The sequence below is a fragment of the Carassius auratus genome, unplaced genomic scaffold (genome assembly GCF_003368295.1).
Source record: "Carassius auratus strain Wakin unplaced genomic scaffold, ASM336829v1 scaf_tig00017073, whole genome shotgun sequence".
NCBI lineage: Eukaryota > Metazoa > Chordata > Actinopteri > Cypriniformes > Cyprinidae > Carassius > Carassius auratus.
In genome coordinates, this window is record NW_020524739.1 from 226,515 (window position 1) to 251,615 (window position 25,101).

Here is a 25,101-nt window from a genome sequence, read left to right on the forward strand (position 1 = left end):
GAAGGTTGTTCTAGGCTAATGCGGTCAATCCCTGAGGCATCTCCATTATTAAGGCCATAACTTTACAGACCCAGTTAACAAGTCTCCTTATTGACAGTTGCTTTATTAGATTATAAGCAAATGAGCAGGTGTTCCTGCTTTGTGCACATCACATGGAGCCACATAATCCACTAGGAGCTAGCACTTCTATTTGATTCAGTGGGAATTCTCTTTGCTGTCAAACAAATAATACATTTAAGCTCAATGCCACAAATCAAGCAGAGCCAACACAAGAATCTCTCCTCAGTTGTCACGCTCAATTTAAGGAATAACAATGGCTAAATTACATATCTTTAAGAAACATCATTTGCCAGCAGATGGAGACCAATCTGTTGGAAGATTTTTACCCATACTTTAAATCCAAATAATAAGACTCCCTGGAATACTTGATTGCGATTGGTCGATTGTGGTTCTGCACTCAGATTTGTATAATGACCACTTAACAGTAGCCTATAATTGACATTGTACAAGGCAAGAGATTCAATACATAATGTCTTTTTTTGTTTTGTACTTTCTGTTTTTTCTTAGCTGATAAAATGTTTATATTTATGCATTTGGCAGACGCTTTTATCCAAAGTGACTTACATTGCATTCATGCTACATTCAATCAGCTCATGTACTCTCTGGGAATTGAACCTATGACCTTGATGTTGCTAGCGCTGTCTAGTGTCGAAGCAGAACCCTGCTGAAGTTATCTTTTACATATGTCACACTGAATTGTTAAACATGGTTTCGTATTTATCACTGACACTTGTGCAAGTTGAGTGAACAAAAAGAGTTTAACGAAATAGCATATGTGATTTGATGATGGTCTTATCATTCAGATCTTATGGAAGAGTGCATGCCAACATTGTCATGAATGTAGACAGAGTTTAGCACACTGAGAGTTTACAATGAGATATTAATAGCAGGCTGACATTTGCACTATCAAGAAAAAAAGAGATCAACAAGATCAACACAGTGAATGTGCACCATTTTCTCTAAACACCAAGGACATATTTCCCTCGAGGGAAATGATTAGCTCTCCAATCTTGCAATTTAAAGTAACTTTGATAAGCAATTAAATTGTTTTCCATTGCGCCACTCATTTATCCATTCTTTCATGTGAACTTCTGGAACAGCTGCTTTGAAACTAGATACCTATGACCAATGGCTGGCTCTTGGGCCCGCTCACAATATAAAAAGGTATATTTCTAAAGATGCATACATTCCAGTGAAGTTGCATACTTGGGCAAAAAAAAAGAAAAAGAAAACGTGTTTTTGTAATTGTAGCCCATGTGGGCTAACATGACTTCTGTGTTTTATATAAGAGCAAGTAAGTAAATAACATTAGAAAACTACAATACAGAAGCATTAACACTAGTCATCTCCATTTTTTGATCCCATAGTATATGAACATAAAATTGTTTGGTCAATAAATGACACATGGAAATCTACAATACAATGCAAAAGACTTTAATAAACTTCCAAAGCTCAGACATACATAAAACAGTTATATACAGCTGACTTCACATGTTGGCAAAACAATGTAGTGAACGTGATTTAACCAACACCTTACATGAAAATAAAAAAAGTCAGTTCGTTACTTGTTGTTTTTTTCCCCTCTCATTCTTTTTCTGTGCAAATGTCCAGCATGTCTAATTGTTTCTTTCACTGTGCAGTTTTAAGTGTGAGACATTCTGTGTTTCCTACTCCAGAGTGTTACACTTGACACCATTAAGACATTTGATACTGCCGCAAGAATAAGAGGTCAAACATTTGGGCCCAAAGACACTTCTACAAATCAGTCCATTTGCTAAAAAGGAGTAAATTACTGCTTGAACAAAAGTGCTATCCATTGAAGCAATTTATAAGTGATGTAATAGTCATTCAAGACGGAAATACCCGACTGTTAAGTTTCACAAAAGAGAGCTTTAGCTGTGGGATGCTTATTATCACGACTTTAAAGTGCTCATGTAGGGTGAGTTCTCGATTTATCGTAAATTTATTGCTGTTGACATGAAATCTGTATAGTCCACGTTGTATTCTCGTGCTCGTTGAGTATTTTTTTACTTTTAATATACTTGTATTATATATATATATATATATATATATATATATATATATATATATATATATATATATATATATATATATATATATATATAATTTTCCTATCTCCGGTTGTATGAATACATAGCATGTCAGTTTCAGAATATACAAACACCCAGATGATGTAACTAAAACCTGCCATCTCGTATGACAAGATTGCTGAAGACTTTCTATTCAAAATCAGTTAATACATCTCAGAAGTTATATTGGCTCTGGTTAAAGCCAACAGACAACATATAAAGGTCAGACCCGGTGTCCCTTTTTACTGCGTACAAGGGGGTTCTTTGATTAGAAGCAGGGCCACTGTCCCATATGATTGCATCCTAGCAAAGAATTAGGGCTCTTTTCGAAACTTCCACTTCCCAAATTTGGAGGCAATCAGTGACAGAGTTAAAAAGTTCTGGTACCTCCTATGGAGGGCCATGCATTTCAATGTTAACAAACGCTGGGACATTGTGAGGTGTGCTGTGGCAATCGGTGACAAAGAGATCTCCATCTCACTACCGTGATCTATCGGATACAAGCACAGATTGAGCAAATGAAAAAGTAAAAGCAGGTGAGCAAAGGATATGAAAAAGAAAGAAAAACAACAACCACCAGGCACATCAAAGTTTCATCGAACTTTGTTGAACGTGTCAATCAAGAAAATCAGTGAACAAAATCAATAAATAGACACACAGACGACAAGGACTGTGGCTGCTGCTATACATAAATACATATCTATATAAACATTCTTTACAGAGGTCTTCGCCATATACATATTCAATTTGGATAAGCAGAGTGGAGGTGTCTCTTGTGCCCTATTCGGTGCAACCGGTGAATGAGGACAAAAGGGTTAAACAAAGCATTTCAAACCTCCTACATGTCACAAGCAGAGTTTCGGACAGTTACATTAGTCTGGCGTTACTCTCTAGGACTCGTTTGAGGCTGGAGAATGTGTTCAGTTCATGTTTTCACCTCTTCTGTGAGTGCCTTCCTCTCCCTCCCTCCCTCTCTTTAGGAAATGGCAGCTAGAGATTGATTTTTATCCTGTGGGAGCGAGCTGTACCTGTGCCACAGAGTGTGCCATAGAGTGGTGGTTTCAGTGCCGTCTCCTGTAATATAGAGAGACAGACAGATATAGGGAGATTGTAGTTACAAATTCATCTGGCTTGCTAAGCTGCAGTATGTACTGTGTATGATGATAATGAAGGCCTCTCTCTCTGGACATATACATTCACATGCATACATAGAGAGAGGGAGAGAAACAGCATTCTTCAAGGAACAGAGCGAGAGAGGTTGATATTCTTTATATCTTTTCAGATTTACCTTGAAGAATGCTTGGAAAAGTGACTAGTCAGTGCATGCAGGTAAACCAAATTGCTTTTTGCTCCAAATGCGCCGTGACAGCCACCACACTACAGCAACACTCATTCATTTAATGACTACAGGAAGCTCTTGTGACTACAACCAATTTCCTTTTAAGTTATCTGCATGTGGTACAACACTATAATTAAGTTTTTATTTTATTTTTTTATTATATGATAAACTCAACTAATAAGGTTATATTTACTTCATTATAACTCAATCAGTTAAATCCATAATTGAAATATCTGTGAGCAGCTGTGGATGTGTTTGATCTGATGTGCATGTGCAAGAGGAAAATACCATTTCAAAGCTCTTTATATCCTAGATTCAATCTTCAGCAATGCTAAATTAACATGAGTGACTTTTAAAAAACTGATATTATAGTAAGCCTTCCCTGATAGAACACAAAGTGATGTCATCAAGGTCATGGTTTGTTTCCTAGGGAACACATATGCCAATAAAACCTATATGAATAAATTCTGGTTTATTTATATTAAAAAATAAATAAATAAAAATAATAATAATAATAATAATAATAATTCCAGCCTTAGAAATGCAAAAAACAAACAAACATGGATTTCTCAACCTTTATATATATATATATACAGTATATATATATATATATATATATATATATATATATATATATATATATATATGTGTGTGTGTGTGTGTGTGTGTGTGTGTGTGTGTTCCTTTTTATTAATCTAATTATTGGCATATTAAATTTGTCTGAAAAAATAGGCCCAAAAGATAATTTAAAGCCAATATTGTGTTAGATAAAAAAAGTATCAAGTAGACATAACAAAAGGAGCTTTAGAAAGAAATATTTTGTTTGATTGTTTGATAGCTACAATAGCCTAACATGATTTATAGTACATAAAAAAGACTAATTTGATTAATATCTCGGTGTTATTATTATTATTATTATTATTATTATTTTCACACAGTGAGATTCAGTGATTAACAAAACAGTTTGGGTAAATGATGACAGAGCTTAATTTCTTGTATGAATTATCCCTAAATGTAAGATAATGTACAGATATTGGACGGGGTGGGTGCGTTAACTGGGTGAACATTTTCATAACTAATACACTCACACACACACACACACACACACATGCATACATATATGGCTGGACCTAAAGTAAAATTGTATTTACTTAGAATTATCAGTGGCAGAAACAGATGGTTAAAAAAGGCATAAAAATAGGTAAGACTTGAGAATTTTAAATGAACATGCAGAATATATTACTACAGTCCAAGATGCACAATAATTGCTGATGGGCTAAACGTTGCAGAAATTGTCTGGGGTATGACACAAATTGATTTAATCAATAGAGACAGAGAAATTCAAGAGACCTCAATCACTCCATGTTCTAAAAAATGTGTTTGGTTGTAAATCTAGACACATCTGCCCTAAACCCAGCAAGATTCAAAAATGAAGTAGAATTTGAATTATTGAAACCCGGGTGGGTGAGAGCACAAACTGTGGACTCAAGGACATCCTCTCCCATATTTCATGATGTTTTGAAATGCTGAATGTACTAAGAAGCCTGATGCAAAGAAAGTGTGTTTGACTGTAAGGCCCCATAAGCCTGTGAGGGTATATACATAACAATCCAAATGGAGACCAGGTTTGCAAGTAACATGAGGTTAGAATAGCAAAGCTGCTGACCTCAAATGCACCCCTGCTCCGAATAAAGAGGCCTTATGGCATTTGGTTCGACTAGAGTTCTTGCATATTCATGGCCCTGCCAGGGATCAGTCAAGTACGGTGGAATTTACTTGATCTGTCACACCTAAAGTGTGTATTCAGACAGAAGCACACCCCCACCACCGGAGGGACTGACCTCTAAAATCACTGTCTGAGAACAGAGAGACGAAAGATAAAAGAAAGGCAAATATGAGTGGAAGGGGTGGGAAAGGGGTTCGCACTGGTGCTCTAAATGGAGAATGGGCCTCTGATGGTATTATGATCCATATGGCCCATAAATATGTTGTATTTTGAGCTTTTCTTTGATGCTGACATCATCCCCAGCCCTGCTAAGCATCCCATTGACCTTCATCAGCGAATGTTTCCTGGGAGAAATGCATCCTTTAATGGTCCCTACAAATGTTCTTGCACCAATTCATCATGGCCAATTCAGACATGATGTTTCTCAGACATCGAGATGGGGTCGCTAAAGTTAAATAATGCTGACATTTGTGTCACTGCTTTATAGCAAACATGAGACACTAGAGATTTTTCACCAAATATTAGGTCCAGACATGGTCTGATATTCTAGATTAGGTTAGTAATGGCTCTATCCCAGTCGTGGTTACAATGACTAAGTAAGAAGAAATATTAAAGACAATAGCTAATATGAAAGCAAAAATTAGCTTTACATAGATTATGGAATGGTTGGATACAAAATAAAAAGCAATTTAATTCAGAATTGCAGATGATTCAACACTAACTTTCTTTAGGATAATTCAATAGTCTTTACCTGTCAAAAATGCAGGATACCTTGAGATGTACAGAAATAACATGACTAAGACATTCAATGTTAAACTCAACATCTTGAAAAAAGTTGAAAAGCTTTATGTTTATTTCTGCAAAATAAATAAATAAATAAAATAATAAAAAAATCTGGTCAAAACCTGTCCTGCAGTAGGTTTAGAACTGCTGTTTCTGAACTGGTCACTCTCATTAAGAATGCACTCTTTTTTTACAATGAATAAAAATAAGTAATTAAGTAAATAAATAAAATATCAATCTATTCATATTCCATACATACCAGCTCACACACACACACACATGAATTTACTGCAGTAGCTATGGTATTGACAGTACCCGGCACCACAAGTCACCATCTGAATAGGATTTAAATCACAAACATTTCAAGAATCTGATGCAAGGTTTAACAATTTTCAACAAATATTGCTGCATATTTCAAAATATACAAAAGAACAACAACTATGGCAGGGTGAATTACAAATCTAACCTGAATTATGTGTCATTCCATAATCTCACTATATAAACACACTTATGTATAATGCATCATGGCAGAGCGTTGCTTTTAACTGCATTTTAAAATAAAGGCCTCATGGTGGAAATGGAACATCAGCTATGTGTGGGTGTCACCTTAAATTATCCTTCGCACAATGTATCTGAGTGGATATACTGTAATTTGTAAGAAATATGCAAAGGGGGATTTTCTTCAATAAGGACAAGAGCTCACAGTGGATGACATGAAATTACAGAAAAAAAAATACATGAATGCTTTTATATATATATATATATATATATATATATATATATATATATATATATATATATATATATAATTTTTTTTATTATTATTATTATTATTTTTTTTTTTTGGAGCAGCTAGTCACTGATCATTTAGACAGTGTCCTATTTGGTGTCCTATCACAATCTTCATGCTCAGTCTTGTTTGAATTTAGGCCCCTGGAGTCTTAAACTAATTCCTGACCCCAGTCCTCGGCTTTCTAACCTGCCTGAGAAAATGGCTACACTGCAGATTCAACGGCTGGTCATTAGCAACATGCAGTTGATAGGTAAAATGAATGGTGTTTCAAGCTATTAGTGAATATGCTTCTATTTAAGTCTCATGTTCCCACAGCTCTGTCTTCACCTTGATCTCTCTGACCTACAATCGCACAGCTCAGTCTTCCACTCTGCAAGAAAGACCAATTGCCGCAGCAAGGCCACCTCTCTCTCCACCCCAATTTACATTTATGTTCCTCACTTGCTGTTATGTATTAGCTATTTTGCATTTGGCACATCCTCTGAATCCGTAGACTAGAATATAAGTATTCAAATTAACCATCGTCTCATTAATGCCAGCAATTTTCCTCAGAGACAACTTATAATGTTTCCTTTGGACTAAGTTTGAAATTCTATTCAAAAATAATATTTCCATACTATGTTACAAGTTTCAGCTCTAATGAGTTCTATCAAGCATTTCTGTGGAAAACAATTGTTTTAGCAGTGTGCATCTGTTCAGTTGTTCTTTGGAACACAACCCTATCTCGTTTGGTTTTCTGTGAAGCATGCTTGGTTTTGGCATGTCAGTCAAGAACAAAAATAGCTGTAATCTCAAGCTAGCAATTTTTTTTTTTTTTTACACACAAAAAGTAGTTTTTCGAATAATTACTCTTTTGAATTAAACACCTGATTGGAAGACACATCCCATAATCAAAGTTTTATATATAAAAACTTTTTTTTACACACAAAAAGTAGTTTTTCGAATAATTACTCTTTTGAATTAAACACCTGATTGGAAGACACATCCCATAATCAAAGTCGTCCAACATCTCGCTATCTGTAACAGTCTTCTTAATATGTACAGTGTCCCTTCAGGTGGTAAATTGTGGCATTTGTTTCTATAGTCTTATTCAGTGAAGACGTGAAATTATATTTTTGCTCACACAACCATAAAACCAACAACCTCCCAGTTTTTAAGTTTCAGATTTTCATTTGCATCCTGACATGCATGCATATTTGAGCCCTTGTTGAAGCCCAGCATACGCAACTGTCACCCTCCATTCTACATCTTTCTATCAGAAGGACAGTACAAATGGGAGCTGGAGCAGCAAGTGGTTTAAGAAAGGAACTTGTGAATTACCTGTCTGGTGTGGATTTGTCCAGGTGCTTTGAAGCCCCCTTGACAGCTGCACTCTGAAACGCTGTAGGGGTCGGAGCTGCTCGAGGAACACTTGGAGAGTGTGTCACAGCCCACCACAAATGTGTTGTCCAGCGGGAGTTCCTGAATGACATGATGCTTTTTGGGAGCCACAGGGGTCTCTGGTTTGATCTGAAATGTTGGCTGAGGGGAAGCAGATTTGTAGTGCTTGGCTAAGTCAGGACTGTCGGGTTTGAAGGTAGTTGGTGTGGTAGCCCAGTTATACTTTCCCATTGTCTGCTCCTCAAGTTCAACAGGGAGGTCTAAGGTGCCATTGATGTGCTCGTGAGTAGGGTCATCGGTCTTGGCTTCATCAATGGTTACGAAATTCAGCAGCAAACTTTTTGGTGACCTCTTTTTCTTCTTCTTTTTCTTTTTAATCTGCCGACCCTCCTGGTTGGGTGATACCCACTCGCCACTCTGTTTACTCTTCTGGACAACTTTGTGTCTAGGTGTCTGTCGACAGCGTACCAAAGCAGTCACAAAGATCACCAAGATAACGGTCATAGTTCCAGCTATTATGGCAATAACAACAATTACGTAGCCATTGGTCTGAGGTGTCACGTCGTTGTCCCCAATGTTCCGCTCCAAAGGAGTCTCCAAACTCTTGCGAAGTTGCTCCTGGATGAATGTGGAATTGGAGACAGTATCATTGACAAACAAATGGACAAGGGCGATTGCATGTAAGGACTCAGGCTGTCCCAAGTCTTTTACCTTTACCACCAGCCTGTGGAGACCTTGATCTGAAGCTATAATCTTCTCCTGCAGAGTAATGTTGCCTGTCATTTTGTCAATGGCAAACAATCCTCTCTGTGACCCTCCAATAATACTGTACTGCAACTCAGCATTCATCCCAGTGTCATTGTCAATGGCAAATACTCTGGTCACCACTGATCCAGGGCTGGTGGTTGAAGGTACTAGATCATAGGAGTAGTTTGAGGAGGGGAATGACAAACACTGGTCGATTGTCATTCACATCAACAACATTTATGGTGACCTTGGCATAGGAGGTTGTTTGCATCTGACCTGCGTCCACAGCCTTGACAACAAACGTGTAGGAACTTTGTTGCTCCCTGTCAAAGGTAATGTTTGGTTTGATCACCCCGGTTTTGGGGTCGATGATGAAATTGTCCTTCCCATTTATGATCGAGAGAGTGACGACTGCATTGTCGCCAGCATCTGCATCAGTGACAGTGATCAAACCCACTGTCCCATACAAAGGCAGGTTCTCAGGCACATAGAAATTGTACTCGGGATGGGTAAAGGCTGGACTGTTGTCGTTTTGGTCTTGGACTATTAGCTTCACTGTGACATTGCTTTGGAGAGGGGTAGAACCATTATCCCTGGCAATGACTGTGAATGAATACGTCTCCTGCTTCTCCCTATCCAGCCTTTTGACGACAGAAAGGATTCCAGATCGGGGATTTATGTTAAATCCATCAGGAGCATCTGGGCCAAGACTGTAAATAATAAGGGCATTAGAACCACTATCTGCATCTGTTGCACTGATTTTTATCAACTGTGTGCCCGGGTCATTGTTTTCCGGAATGGACAGCTGGATTTCAGGCTGAGGGAAAACTGGGACATTGTCATTCTCATCCTTTATTTTAATCAGAACCATTGCCGAAGTGTTCAAAGAAGGTTTCCCAGAGTCAGATGCAACTATCCTAATTGCATACTCTCGAGTGGTCTCATAATCTAAAGGAGCAGCAGTTTCAAGCAAAAACTGGTCATTGAAGACTGGCTTCAGTCTAAAAGGTACATCATGATCAGTGTAACAAGTCACTTTACCATTCAGATCTGAATCTCTGTCCATCACGGTAATTAGAGCTATTTTTGTGTTAAGGGGGGCATTTTCAGACAACAGCACAGTGCCATTTACAAGATTCATTATATAACGGGTATCTATAGAGGGGACGTTGTCATTAGTGTCTGTTACATTGACAATCACTGTTGCCCTTGAAGGGGTAGAGCTACCGTCACTGGCCAGCACTATAAGCTTGTGCACCGGGTTGAATTCCCTGTCCAATGGCTGCTTGATGGTAATCAGTCCAGTTGTGCTGTCGATAGCAAAATGTTGTTTGGTGGAAGGGGATATTTGGTTGCTGAAGGAGAAGTGAATCTGAGCATTGGATCCCAGATCAGCATCTGTGGCATGAAGGTGAGTGACAGATGTTCCCATTGGGGCATTCTCAGGAACGTTTACCTCCACCTCGCTGTCCTTGAACACTGGCCGATTGTCATTCACATCTGAGACGGTGACCTGCAGAATAGCTGTGCTGGACTTTGGAGGGGTGCCACCATCCTCTACTTTAATTTTCATCACAAAGGTGTCCTTCATCTCCCGATCGAGGCTCTGTTGGACTATGAGTTGGGGCCATTTGTCTCCTTCAGGCGTCTCAATGATGTCCAGGCCAAATTCACTCACACTCTGGAAAATAAAATAATAGCAGTTGTGTAAAGTCTTTGCAGTATATTTGACAAAGAACAGTACATCTTTACAATTTTTAGCTAAAAGTCAGTAAGAGAACACCCCCACTTGATGTTTATACTTGAACTTAAAATACCATGATGCATTTTTCATTCTGTTTCAGTTGTCATTAATAGTATTGTAATTATTGTGTCTATTACTAGTTTTTCCTACTTTTAGTGTATGTTGAAGTGTATGCTATGATAATCTCTCAGACAGAACAGAAGTAAAATAAAAAACACAAATACTAATGTTTGAGCAGTAATTTATACTGGCTTTCAACAAATGTTGGCTTTAGCTCCAGCATTAAACCTTTGGGTTAAAGTTCTTTATTCCTATGAGAAAATGCGCAAGGTCTTCAAAATATTTACTTGACAAGCCCATCCGGGAGGTTATGATCCTATAAAGCAAACACTGGATACCCATCTAGTAAACTGTTTCATCGAGCACCTGGAAACTAAAATATGTGCCATAAACCATTCATAGAGCACGGTTTCTGCCCCCAAAGTAAATAGGTCTAAGATGTGGTAAACAATGAAAATTGTTTGTTGGATAGGAAATTGCCTTGTGTCATTCCATATTTACTTGGATAAGCATTAATCATTGCTAATATTCCTGTCTGTAAATATTACAGTAAGCCTTTGCTAGACTCCATTTTTTCTTCCCTGGCCTTAGCTGACCCCCTAATACGCATGCTAAGTTTACATTCTCTTAAAAACGTAAAAACTATTTGCCAGTCTGACAGAAAATTGCAGATTTAACATTCAAAAACAACATTTTCTACAAACAATTAAATAAATTAAATAATTAAAAGTAACAAAGCCACACGGCATCTCAAATTCTGAAACAGTGAGCTAGCCCTATCCTCTTGTGTATTCTGCTTCCCTGCACACAACTTACTGTTTTATACAACTAGCAAAGCTTTGGATTTAGTATATGTATGGAAGACAGCTTGTGCAGTTTCAAGTTCATATGTGAAGAAAGAAGCTGAAAAAGGAGTCAAAGAGATAAGCTTCAATTTGAAACATACTGCAAGACCACCACAGATTAAAGAAAAGTGAAAAATCTGAACATTAAAAAAAGCTTCTCTCCCAGCAAGGAGCTAATTCTAGGCAACAGCAGAGCCTGAGAAAAATGAAAACAAATGCATTTGTAATCCCCAAGAGAAACCAGCTTCTACTGTTTAAAATAATTGCCTTCCTACCTAACTATCCCTAATATTTATTATTACAGATCAGGCTGCATAGTAAGGCAAAACATCACGCATATTCTATATTTCCACGATTGGCAAACGAGGGAGACGGGAACAGTGCCTGAATGAGAGTCAAGCACATTTGTGAAACAAAGAGGCTCTTTGAAGCTCTTTCAGTCAAAAACATTTCATGCTAGAACAAGAAAAGGCAACTTCCTTAAGAGATAAGCTTCCTGCCGCACATAAAGCTAAGAAAGATTACTCTGTCTAGGCACATATTTCAAATTACGATACATATATGCATTTCTCATGCCATGGTTAATCTTGAATCATTTAGTCTGGCACTAACAACCCATCTTTTATTGGCACACTGCATGCAGCCACAAATGAACTACAATGGAAAATGACAATTTATATTTTGCATTGACAAAGTAAGCTCTGTACATGCTAAAATCATGTAAGCTCCCCCTTTGGTGGTTCTTGGCACACTTTTGTGACCATCTGCGGTCTACTGTCAGCACTACCAACACATGCAAAACACATATCAAAATACATCCAAGAACATAATTAGCATTAAAATGGAAAGGTTATAAAAAGGAACCATTTGGATGCCTACATATATTAGCACATGCAAAACTTTTTCTTCTTTAAAAAAAGTCAAATGTGACTGACGTGAAGATGTTTATGTAAGAATCAACACAAAAGTCTGGGAGAGGCGGATCTGTTTAGTGCACTTGTGGTTATGGTAAAGATGGGTTACAGTTTGTCAGTTACAAATGCATGCCTGGTGACCATACAGCTTTTTTTTCACTAGTTATCTTTGATTGTTTCATATTTATACAGGGAGCTAAAACATGGATTAGTTAATGAGTCTGGGTTTAAAATGCCTAGCATTGAGGAGATTTGCCATTGACAATCATAATTTTTCAAGCCATGTCCATAGAAAATGAGGCTGGGGAATTCTGATTATCTTCAGACAGACTCAGATAGAGTAAAAAGAACATGACTCACAGTCCAAGGGGAAGTGACAAATGCCTGAAATTAATACAGGTAATGCATAAGAATCTACATATTCATAGCAACTGACCCATAGAGCATTATAAGAGACACAGGGGATGAATCTCTTTTGTTCAAGTCGAGACTGACAGGGGATAATACTGGGTGTGAGACGATGCCAAAAAACTTGCTTAAACTGAACCCAATTGCCTGGTGCAATCAAGAAATATATGCAAAAGCGAATGTCAGTTATAAATAACCCAAAGAGAGGGGTATCTTTACAGTAGAATAGTAGGAATCAGTAGGCTTCATTTTGCATAGTTCAACCCCAGATTTTCTCTCAGCTTTGCAGACTGGCTGAAATATCTGCTGCACGAATCAATGAGATGACCTTCTACAGCAACGACTCAGAATGAACTCAGTATCAACAACAGAGAAACTGAATATTTTAGATCCTTGCACTATTATATTGTGTTAGAATACAATATAAAGTAGTAAATGCATATAATACAATGACATAAATATTTAATTTACACTAAACAGTCTGAACATTTTGTCACCTTTTTTGATTCACTATGAATTAATCAGCCATTTGCCAGAAACCAAAACACAAGCATTGCCTTCTTGGTGAAACTTTGGCTGAAGAATCAACCAGAAATTAGGCACAAATGAAACATGTAACCAACTGACTGAGGTAGTAATGTGATTAGAATCAGCTAATATATCCCCAGTGTCCACCATTGTCCAGAACAGTAGCAGAAATCAGTTTACCTTATCCACTCATCCTTAATTTTAATGCTCTTTTACTCAGACTGATTCTCAAGAGAGAAAAATGTATTAATGAGCATCTATAATCTCAAAAGCTAATTGTTAAAATTAATAGTATCTATTTTCTATACTGTAAACGTTTCCTGGGAAACAAACCTTTAGTGAGAAGTGTCAGAACCCTTCAGCTCAACTTCAGGCAGAACAATTTCTTTGTTCAAAGAGGATGATATTTTCTCAAGAATCAATCGCAAGCCTTTGTGGTGGAATATTCATGGGAACTCTTTATTACATGTTACTTGTCAACCCTTGATCATTAATGCATCATTCGACTGGCTCTTCTCATTGTCTTGAACAGAAATAACTGGAAGAGTGAGAAGTTCGAGCTTAAAAAATAAAATTAAATCACACTTTCAATAAATTATTTAAGCAGAGCAAGTTTTTTTTTTTCCAAGCTAGTTTCAAATCGGAATCATAGACAGATGAAAACCAAAATACTCATGAATTATTGAAATTAAATGATAACAACTTTAAGGCTGACCTTGACTCCCCAAATAAGCAATCCAATGGAGACTTTGCTGAAATGAAAGTCCTTTGAAGGATCTAGAATATGGCGCAGATCTAAAATAACAGTGCCAGTGGTCCCAGGTGATTAAAAACACACAAATGGCTTCAAAAGGAGAGAAACGACTTTCTTAATGTGAGGTTAGAGTGCTTAAATGGCAGGGAAAAATAACAATGAGCTGGGTGGAACCCACAACAGAAAAGTCAATATCCTCATCCCATGAGCCTGATCTGATCCACATGTCTCCAGATAGTAGTTGTAAAGAGGTTCTCTTTGAGTGATAAAATCTCTTCTATTGGAAAGCACTCCTCAAGCCATGCATGTTACTTTCTGTATGCTGACCTTGATAGTGTCCAGGGGTGCTTCTGTGCATCATTCCAGGTGACATGGCAACACTAAAGCTGATGGAACAATTAATATGGCACCGCAATTAAAACCGGGGTAGGCAATAACGGCCTTCTGTGTAATAAGTGAGGGCTTCCTCCTTGGGGACATGACTGGAATGAGTAAAGAGCAGAAGAGGGATTGCTATCAGAGCTCTTTCAAAGCTACGCGGGCAGCAGCTGTGGCCCACAATGCTAATCTTGCAGCTCCATGCTGACGGTGAGCTGGTCTAAATCATAACTGTGTGGGAGCTTCAGCGATTCGAACTCTCACAGGACCATGCAAACGCAGTCCAAGAGGTGGATTCACGGCCAGATGCTGCTCGTGGGATGCTTTCAACAACCTCAGAGGATGAAACATATCCTCCCTTTCCATTTCTGTTTACTTAGATCTACCCTCACCAAACTCTGTACATGATTCATAAAAGGAAACACTACACTTACAGACAAAGAACAGATGAAATCATCTGAAAGGCAATAGAGCTTTTACATATTTATTGTAATTTTGTGAGGCAATGCACTGGTCATTTTCCAAGCACAGGCAATCGAGAGAGCCGCAGCAGTCTTGGCAGAGAGGGAGAGAAAGAGACTCTTTAAACATGCAAATTGGTAACGTAATCAGACATGAAAAGCAAGGATTCGCCTAATTCTCAAAAGAAAAGGTACAAATTACTCTTTCACACTTTAATGACAGTCTTTAGCTCATTGTTTGACACTGTATTTGAATTTCACACTGTATTTGAATTTTAATTAAAACACAGGGCGACCTTTCTAGGGAATACTAGTTAATTCATTGAAATACGTACTTTGTCGTAATCTTCTGCATTGTGACTGACAGCCCAGATGTACGTGAGAGTGCTTTGTGACTTTTACCACTTCTGGGGTTAATCGGCCTTCTCACACTGTATAAAATGCTAAATTATATACACGCGTAACATATCAGCATCTGTATATATTTTAATAGCATGCATACCATTATCCTACTTTTCAGTTTGAGCTGACTATATTAATCCTCTGAGAATATTACGCTAGTTTCTCAGAAGACATCAGTTAGAAGAAAGAACTATTCTCCACATTGTTCATATCTATCTTGGTGCAATTAACAACTTACCAAACACAAAACAGAGGAAATTACTTTTAAAACCTTGAGAACTATTTTTTATTGCTTACTGTGCTATTTTTATTCTGGATATTAAGGGCCCATTAAATGGCAGTAATAAATCATGTAATAAATCACAGCTGAATGTTGAACTCACCTTGACAAGCTCGTAGTGTTGAATCCCATTGATCCCGATATCAGGGTCGAATGCGGAAGGGACAGGGTAGCGGCTGTTGATGGCTGTGTTTTCTGGAATGGAGATGTTGATAACAGTCGATTGAAAGAGCGGGGCATTGTCGTTGATATCTTCGATGAGAAAACGGATCTTGACCAATCGGAAAATCTCGTCTGGTAGCACGGCGACCTCGATCTCGTAAAAGCAGCGCTTATCATTGAAGACTCTGGAACAGAGTTTCTCACGGTCGATGCGGTTGGCTGTGGTAAAAATCTCTCCCGTGCTTGCCTCTACCTTGACCAAAGGCACATCGCCCGTCTTGTAGACAGGTTTAAACTGCAGCGCAGAAGACAGTTTAATGTCTGGATCAAGGTTCAAGTTGAGGTCTTTGCGCAGGTTTCCGATGCGCACATTCTCCGGCTGTTCCTCTTTTATGGTGTAGTCCTTCTCTTGAGCCTGGCACATCAAGAACAGGCAGGTGAGTAAAACCACCAGAACATGGGCCTCACTTGCCAAGTCCATACTCAGAGTAGGTGCTGCACTGTCTTGAAAGATTGGCAAAGTCTGCTAGAGGAAGACAAGAGGGAAAAAAGACAAATGGTCATGTCCTACTCACAACCATAAAATAGTTTTCATACAAATAGTTTTTGATCCTTTAAAATATGAACTTTTTTGGAAAGCATATCAACTTTTTCAATTAATTAAAGAGATTAGTTAGCCAGATATAAATTTTGCTCACTCTCGCACCATCATGTACTTCCAAACCATCTGCCTTTCTTCTGTGTACAGGAAGAGAACACACACAAACAAATGCTGTTGCTCTTCTTCCATTTAATGACAATAATGGAGACAGAGGTTTTAAATCTTTATCCATGTTCATGAGTATTCAATGTGAACAAATTTCTCTTGAGTTGGATGTTTTCAAATGACTCACTTGACTGGTCACTGACTTTTTTGTGAAAAATACTAAGAAAGAAACTTGACAGAAAATATATTTTTCTTCTTCTTTTGTGTTCCAAAGAAGAAAGTCATACAGGTTTGGAACAACATGATGGTGAGTAAATGACACAGTTTACATTGTTGGGTGAACTACCACTTTAACCAAGTTTCACTTTTTATTTATTTATTTAAACACAAAAGGAAAAAGAAACTGATTTAACAAGAGGAATCATTGAGTAAAACATTCAAATGCTACCAAATACAACATACCATTGCATTAGAGAGACTGTCCAGATTTCATACTGAACATAATGGACTCCTTTATGCCATTGGCTACACTCAACAGAGCTACAATGCCTGGTATCAGATTACAGTATGTTGATATTCTGAGCAGCCAAGATGTAACTGTAGTGTGAGTAAGAGTTTTATGATTTAAAGTTTAACAATAAAGACATGAGTCCCAAATGACTGTCAATATCCCTCAGACAAAGCCATAATTCAAAAGTACCAAGACATGATTTATGAATCAGCATTTCAGTGTTTGTTGCCAACTTGCTCGATGGCCACATAAATCCAGTCAGGGCATTATATAAATAAAAGTAGCCAGAGGGCTGAGGCTTTCACAATGTGCCAACAACTCAACTAGGTCACAGAGAACTGGTGGGGGAGATGCCTAACACTTCCAGACTCTGGGTTTTGTTAGTTTTCAGAATTGTCCATGCAGTACTATTTCTGTTTACATATCAATAACCACATTGATAACACCAAAAAGCAAGCGTTTGACTTTCTTTTAAATCAAATTGATTGTAATAATATACAACTAGATCATAGATTTGGGTAACGTTTGAGTTTTATCAATTCTGATTCCGTTTCCGATTCTGCTTATCGATTCCAATTCTTTTCAAATCTCAGTTTTGATTCCAATATGATTAAATAATGATATCAAACATTTCAATGTCCTGACAGATTGCTAGGTCTGGTCCGCAGAGATGAAAAGAAAAAATAAAGTGCATAGTAATTGATAGGCAGAATTTAAATTTTTATTTGACAACAAGTATCCGATTCCTGATCTTAAGAATCAAATTCTGGAATCGGAATCGATTTTCGATTCCCAACCCTACTAGATCATTAATAAAAGTTAAACATTTTCAAAGCAGGAGTATCCAATATAGCTTCAACATATTAATTATTCAAATATTGCACGTGTCTAGAGCGACAAAGAAAAATTACAGCTCACGGCATTATGTTTTTGAAATGGGATGTCTTGAAAATACTGTTAACAATGACTCCCCATTCATCAAGTCATTAATGGGTAATTTATATGCGCCAAAAGGATGTTTGTTTAAAAGCAAAGCCATGTGCAGCAGAGATACACGATCGTGTACCTTGAAGATTTGCTTCACACATCAAAAATTCATCTCAAAAGCTGATTTCCTTAAACACACGTAGACCTAAAGGCCTGAATGTTCTGTTTTCACAGTGAAAACTCCGGCTGGACTGTAGGGACTCATTAAAGGTTTGTTGGCCAGACGAGCACCACTCAGATTATTTACATGACAGTGATCAATGGCCATCGTACGATCTGCACATATTCTCAGACTGTTATGTCGTTCTTTGAAGAAAGAAGTGAAAAATGATTTGGTTTGCTTTTGACGATTGCACTATTTTTGAGTTGGTGAGAGCAAAGCAATTACTATTCACCTACTGTACTCCAATAAACCCAAAAGAGTTCAAGGCTGTATCCGACAAGGCATAATGAAGAGGACTCACTGGCTAAGGAGTGCATTGTAGAGTAGTGCATAAAAGATGAAAAGACGATCTACATCTAAATAACTGCAACTGACATTAGCCATGACGCAGACAGGCCTTTATTACGGACAATAAGGGCGACGGTTCTCCTGTTCTGCAATTCCCTTGCATTTCTAATTAATCAGTTTACTTTCAACAATAACAAATCAAACCATCCCAAGGAGAGAGAGAATGCTGATGAACCTGTATAACTCAAAATAGCACCAAATAGTGTAGACAATATAAGCTCCAGCTCTCACTAAGTGATGTCTGGCATTTTGTATGGAGCTCTGCTACCCAGGGACATGGTGCTGGGATTAGACAATTCCACACGGGAACTCACATGTCACTCCTCCCCATATTTAGGACAGTTTATATTTGTTGCGAAAACTCATGGAGACATTTTCAGATTTACTCCTGGGAGCGCTTCTTTCAAAACTGCACTCTGGATGAATTTGCAATGCTTTAAGTTTCAACTTTCCCAATCTTTGGAAACTTGCAGCTCGAGAGTGAATAAAAAGAATTAGCTGGGAAAATTGAGCTCAGGGGTATCGGTGCGACTTTCTTCCTGCTTGCGCAGGGTTCCAGTGATCTATTCTGAGCGGCGGACCATGCATTCCAGGGAGTATGCAAAAGCCATACTTCCCTCTGGAGCCTGGAGTGAGCGGCACACAGACTTTGCTTTACGTGATAACATGACGGACAGGCCTGCCTGTTTTTTTATTTTGAGCTGAGCTGTCAAGGAAGAAAATAATTCTACATGTCAACCGCGAGTTCATGCAGAATCTCTGTCTATATGAATCAGCAGGAACCAAATGCTGCAGAGGTGGAAAAATCTATACAGTTCAACCTACCAAACGGGCATCAGATTAAAACAATCAAATTGAATACGAACGGTAATTAAAGCAAAATGACATTTCGAAATAATGATTAAAGCCGCTTAAGGAAGTTAAACTGGGACAACTGCCTGAAGCATGTCACTTAACTCATTTTTATCAGAAGCTTTGCTCTCTTTATCGGTTTAAAGAAACCTCATGTGTGCACGATTATTTGACATCCCGATGTCTTGTTTGAGTTCGCCCTACACCTTTTGCCATCAGCAGCTTGAGACCCATAACCCCGTGGCAGCTATTGGCCAGCCTACTGTGTTGTCAGGATGTCAGGCTTTTCATCAACAGAAAACATGTTTTTTCATAATTTATTCAGCCTTTATAGATCATGAAGGCATCTTTTTTAATCAAATAGGGGGTAATAAAAAACATGTGGTATTATTATTAAACATGAATATTACTTTTACTATTGGCTTGTTCTTCTGCAACATCATTATCGTAATTTCATATATCTTAGTTAATTGCTCATGTACCTGAACAGGCTAGAGTGATGCATAATATAAAGCTAGGATCTTTCTGAAATACACAGTCTGTCTTTGAGTAGCTTTGATGGTGATCCTAAGAACCAATGATCAATTGAATGATCAATAGGGAGGTATTAACATACAGGCTGCCAGTTGCGATGGATAAACAGATATAGTCGATTTAGGTCTGTCAGCAAAGATTATGCATCCAAACAGTCACGTCTGCCACTTATCAATTTATCAAAGTTTCCATGCGGTCAGGTGACAAAATAAGTTATGGCTAACTTCAGCCAATGATTTTCTTTACATAAAATGGTGCGGAGTGAATCATGGTTGAGATCTTGCTAATTTGCATCATAAATTATCATACTAAAAGTTGATTTAATTCTTAGGACCAACATCAGGCAATTTATCGTGGGCACTTTCAGTGGAACAACATGTCAGCTGTGGATATATCATTCTCCCAAATTGATTTTATATGGACAAACATTGCAAAGTGTATAACATGCCATTGAAACTCTAAATCTTAAAGACTGGTATTGTGATGCACCATTCAGCTTAACTCTTTCCTCTTAAATTTTATCTTCAAATAAAAAACATAATGAAATATATTATGTCTACAAACTATAAATAGGAATTAGAAGCACAAGGGGATTTCACAAATGAAGGATTATGTTTATTACAGACTTGAAAATGATAGACGTATATGCTTGCATCACTCCTTTTTCACTATATAGTTTATGGTTTATTTTATGCATATTTAGAGTACTTATATAAACTATATGTCAATATTTTTTTCTTTTCAAAGCACATAGTTAAAGGGAAAATATTTTCTTTTAAACATATTAAATTCAGCTCACCTTGAACACAAACACAGACTGTAAAGTGAGTGAGTTCAAAATAAAACTATTAATATAGAATAAATAAACATTCATATGCATGGTTACATAGTTGGAAGGCAAACTTTTATTCTAATTATCAAATCATTCAAGATCACTTTGTATAATATATTAGGAAACTGTCCCAAGTGTAACCACCTTGACCAGCCCTGCAGTGCAGAATTTTTGTTTTATTTTTTATGTTTTATTTTATTTTTGAGTTTGCTAAGGTAAACTGTACAATTGATATCATCAACCTTTGCTAGGTAAGATCTTCACTCAAATTGTTGTTACTTATAATTGATGATACTGGTAGCTTATAAAGCAATACAGAATGTTTAAAACATCTGACTTCACAATAATGCATTTTTGAAGTCTTATCCATTTATGGCAGTACTATATTACAGTCACAACTGTTTTGTGATGTACGGTACAGTACAGTATAGTGCTTTCATGTTCGATGACATAATCATACTTTAAGCAGCCAATCAAGACCGAAAAGAACGTCTTGCGTTTTACATAAAATAATTCTTAACTCACACCCTTAAATGTGCCATAACTTCTGTCTATAAAGATAACATTTTGTTTTAGATAGAATTTACTGCATATTTAACAGCACAGCATTAAATATATTTTAAAAAATAAATATAAAATAGTAGTAAAGAAGGTTTTTTTTTGTTTGTTTCTTGTAGACTGTAAAAAATATAAATTCAAAAGAATTATAAAAAACGATATTGATACATTCTTTTATAATCTATTGGGGCTCAGTTCTTTTCACACTCGATGAAGTAATGTGTACTAAAAACAATGGGTTATAAAGAGAAAGGCCTACTGAATTTATCAATGTGTTGCCCAGCCAACAGATATGCAATGTAAAACTGAAAACCAGTTGCATTATTTTGCCTTAAAGCATGAAACAATGTTGAACTCTTGTCCTTATAAAAATCTAAATTAGAAATTAATCAGATTGTAAACTCATACCTCTCATCAAACGTCAAGGTGCATAACATAATGTGAACAAAGCATGCAGAATGGATTACACTTGTACACTTGTGATTACACTTACAATCTCCAGTGTAACTACAGTAGTTTGCTCCAAAATACCATAGTCACTACAGTTATTACCAAGGTAAGATTAATATATGAATATGAGATCCTTGCAAACAGTGTAAGGCTCTTTGCTATTTATTATTTAGTTTTTCTATTATAATATTAAGCTACAACACATTTTCATAAGTAACAATAAATGTATATGCACTCTTAATTATAAAACTTCCAATTAGAACCACAAGGTTTAGCATGATCTAATAGGTGAACATTTGAAATTACACACTTAAGTTAAATCTTGTATGATTATTGTCAGCTATTATTTTCTAGTGGTTGAGAAAACTATTTATATACTAGAAAACTAGTTTTATATTTTTATATAACTTTAATTAAAGGTCACAAAACCATGCACTGATCTGAAGAACCTATAGGCTAATTAAGAACTTTGTAACCACCAGTGAAACTATATATTAATCAACAACTTCAATATAGCCAAAAACGGTTCTTGACAAACCATTGAAGATTTATTTTTTATTTTTTGCCTTTTATTTATTTATTCTCTCTCTCTCTGCCCAAGATGTTATGGTATTCTAGCGGAAAGTTTGGTTACCATGGCATTTTAAGGGACCAGATCTGTGTTTAAAACAAAGTATTTCTGTTCTGCCTCGGACGGCACACCGGTTCAGAAAATGACGCATCCTCCTGGATCAGCTTCAGACTTCATCTGCTGATGCTCTTCTGTCTCGCGAGCTGCACACAGCCGTGCATGTTTTGAGTAGCCTAACCTATGTGATGTTTCCATTTTCTTAAATGCAAACTAAACTATGGGATACATTAATATTTCCCTCAGAGGTTCTGAAGAATTACCAAACGTAACCTCATTAAGCCAGAAGACTGAGAAGAACGCTTCAGAAGTTGTTGGATGGCATCTTAGAGCAGTCTCTATGCTGCTATTCATTAGATGTTCCCTCAGAATTATATTTTTAACACGACTTTTTATTTGCGTTCAATACGACACGTTATTTTTGCCATTGTACTTTTTTTTTTTTTTTTTATTATTTTTAACGGACAAACTAGACTAGCGTATCTTCAATCGGAAAGTGATGCCATATGGTATCTTTGGAAATTCTGCAGTTGGTTTCGTTATTATTATTTTAAATATCACCGTGAATTTATTTCCCTCAGGCAAACTGTGATAATCGCATCGACTTTTGTGGATGCAAAGGCCCTTTTACTTTTGCGTTTATTTTCCCCGAACAGTAAAAGCGCATGTAAAGTGTAGGCTACGTTAGTCTATATTTAATCTAATACGCGATGTTTTTAAAGACGTTAAAGTAGCCTAACCTACAACCGGTCGCTTGAATAAACTAGGGAGCGCGGTCAAAATCTGCTAATATTTTCTGCTCATCTTTTTCTTCACAAAAAATGCAAAAAAATAAATAAAAAAGGCAATACATGTGCATAAAGAGGACGTGTCTTACCTCGGATTTCTCTGTGAATATGGAAACTCTCAATTCCCGTCACGTAGCGGCATCACTGCTGGACCAGACTGAAGAATATCCCAGAATCAAACAGCTTCACGTAGCGACCAGTCGGTATCCAACTAGAGAAAACGATCCATGTCCATGAAAAAGTCCACGGTCCACGGACGAACAGCGAAAAACATCTGCGAATGACTTTTAGGAGAGCCGATGTAATTCCTCAGATGTCTCGCGGCTGGCTACTGCTTGAATCCCACGCGCGCGGAGAGATAGTGCTGCTCCAAATGGGGTTGACTTCTTATTTCAGTGCATTCATACAGTCATAACGGGAAAAAACCCGGGAACGCTGCTCGTCATGTACGAGAACTGTTTAGTTAAGTTGTTTTCTTTTGATCTGTGCGTTTAATTGACAGCTAAAGAACTTGCAAATCGTTTAAAACATCCTCATTTTATGTCATCCCGTGGTTTGACAGGGTGAAAGAGAGCAAAACATCTATTTTGAGAAATACTCATGGGCTGTCAGTGTACCGGAGCAGGTGGAGAGTGTGCCTGTAGATACAGCATCACTTCCATACACTGAGACTGCGTTTTGGCGTAGTTGTACGCAGAGCTCTAGCAATCTCTGTTGTATTGTATGAACTCAGTTCCTTAGTACTGCCCACCTCTCCACCTCCGATTGACATCATCGCAGGAGGAGGAGCCAGCGATACATTTCACAGCCTTCATCATCTTAAAGCCGCTCTGCTGCCGGAGTCAGAGCCCCGCTCGCTCGCACTCACCGCGGACTGATACCTCACTCCAACGCCGCGACTCGCCTGAGAGGAAAAGGGGGCACTGTTCGCTTTGCTTGTAAACACCAGTTAGTGTGCAAAGTCCAACGTCAAACTACTTCATTAGACTTCACTAATGTGCAGACAGACAGACAGACAGACAGACAGATAGATAGATGTTCCTGTCCCAGTCACTTTTTCTAGGTTAAATAAACATAACTTATACTACCAGAAAATAAATAAATGCTTCACTAATCAAGTTAGTGTTTTTAAGAATTTTACATTTATTCCAAAATAATACCCCAAGGCATTATTTAAACAATATATTTTTTAATATAACTTATGTTCACAACTTATGTTTGTTTTTAATAGTTAACTTTTAACAATTTTTTAATTATTCGGTCCACCAGTTATCAAAGCTCTTTAAATATTGGTCACAGACACTAAATTTGACCAAGCTGATTAATCACTAATATAAATAAATTGTTAAAAAGTCACTAGCCCATAAACACATCCTATGACAAATCAGATATCTACGTTTCTGTGTAACAAGATACTTTTATGTAAATATTAATTTATTTTTTTCTTAGTCACATGTCTCAAATTTTGATACTTCCAAATTTGTCAACAGCAAATGTAATCTTTAACCAGTCTAATGAATGTTAAGTTCTAGTACAGTACAAGTACACCACCAGCCTGGTTTGTAACACCAACATTAATATTTAAAATTGTGTGCATGAGTCTATTGTGATAATCAAATTATGTTTAAAATAATTGTTTTGCTTTCACCACAAATTCAATTCACACTGAGAGTTCAGAAATTATTTATTTATTTATTCTTTGTAACTTTATTAATTACTTGAAAGAACATAAACATGTTTCGGCTGTCGGGCCTTCTTCAATGTGTGAATCCATTTATCATCTCCACACACTATTTACACAATTAATAATTTGTTATCATTATTACAATCAATTAACACATTAACGTTATCCAAATCATTGAATATAATTAGTCTCTAAAATCACAACAG

The 25,101-nt window shown here is 37.1% G+C and overlaps 1 protein-coding gene across 1 annotated transcript; it reads right to left on the bottom strand.

Moving 5' to 3' along the window:
• Nucleotides 1-2,176: 2,176 nt before the first annotated feature.
• Nucleotides 2,177-23,748, bottom strand: LOC113075490 (protocadherin-11 X-linked-like). The gene is given in 5 exon segments (XM_026248208.1): nucleotides 2,177-3,224; nucleotides 8,112-9,113; nucleotides 9,115-10,599; nucleotides 15,796-16,380; nucleotides 23,301-23,748. Coding segments are annotated over 4 exon segments (3,111 nt in total). The 5' UTR covers nucleotides 16,336-16,380; nucleotides 23,301-23,748; the 3' UTR covers nucleotides 2,177-3,140.
• Nucleotides 23,749-25,101: the final 1,353 nt, after the last annotated feature.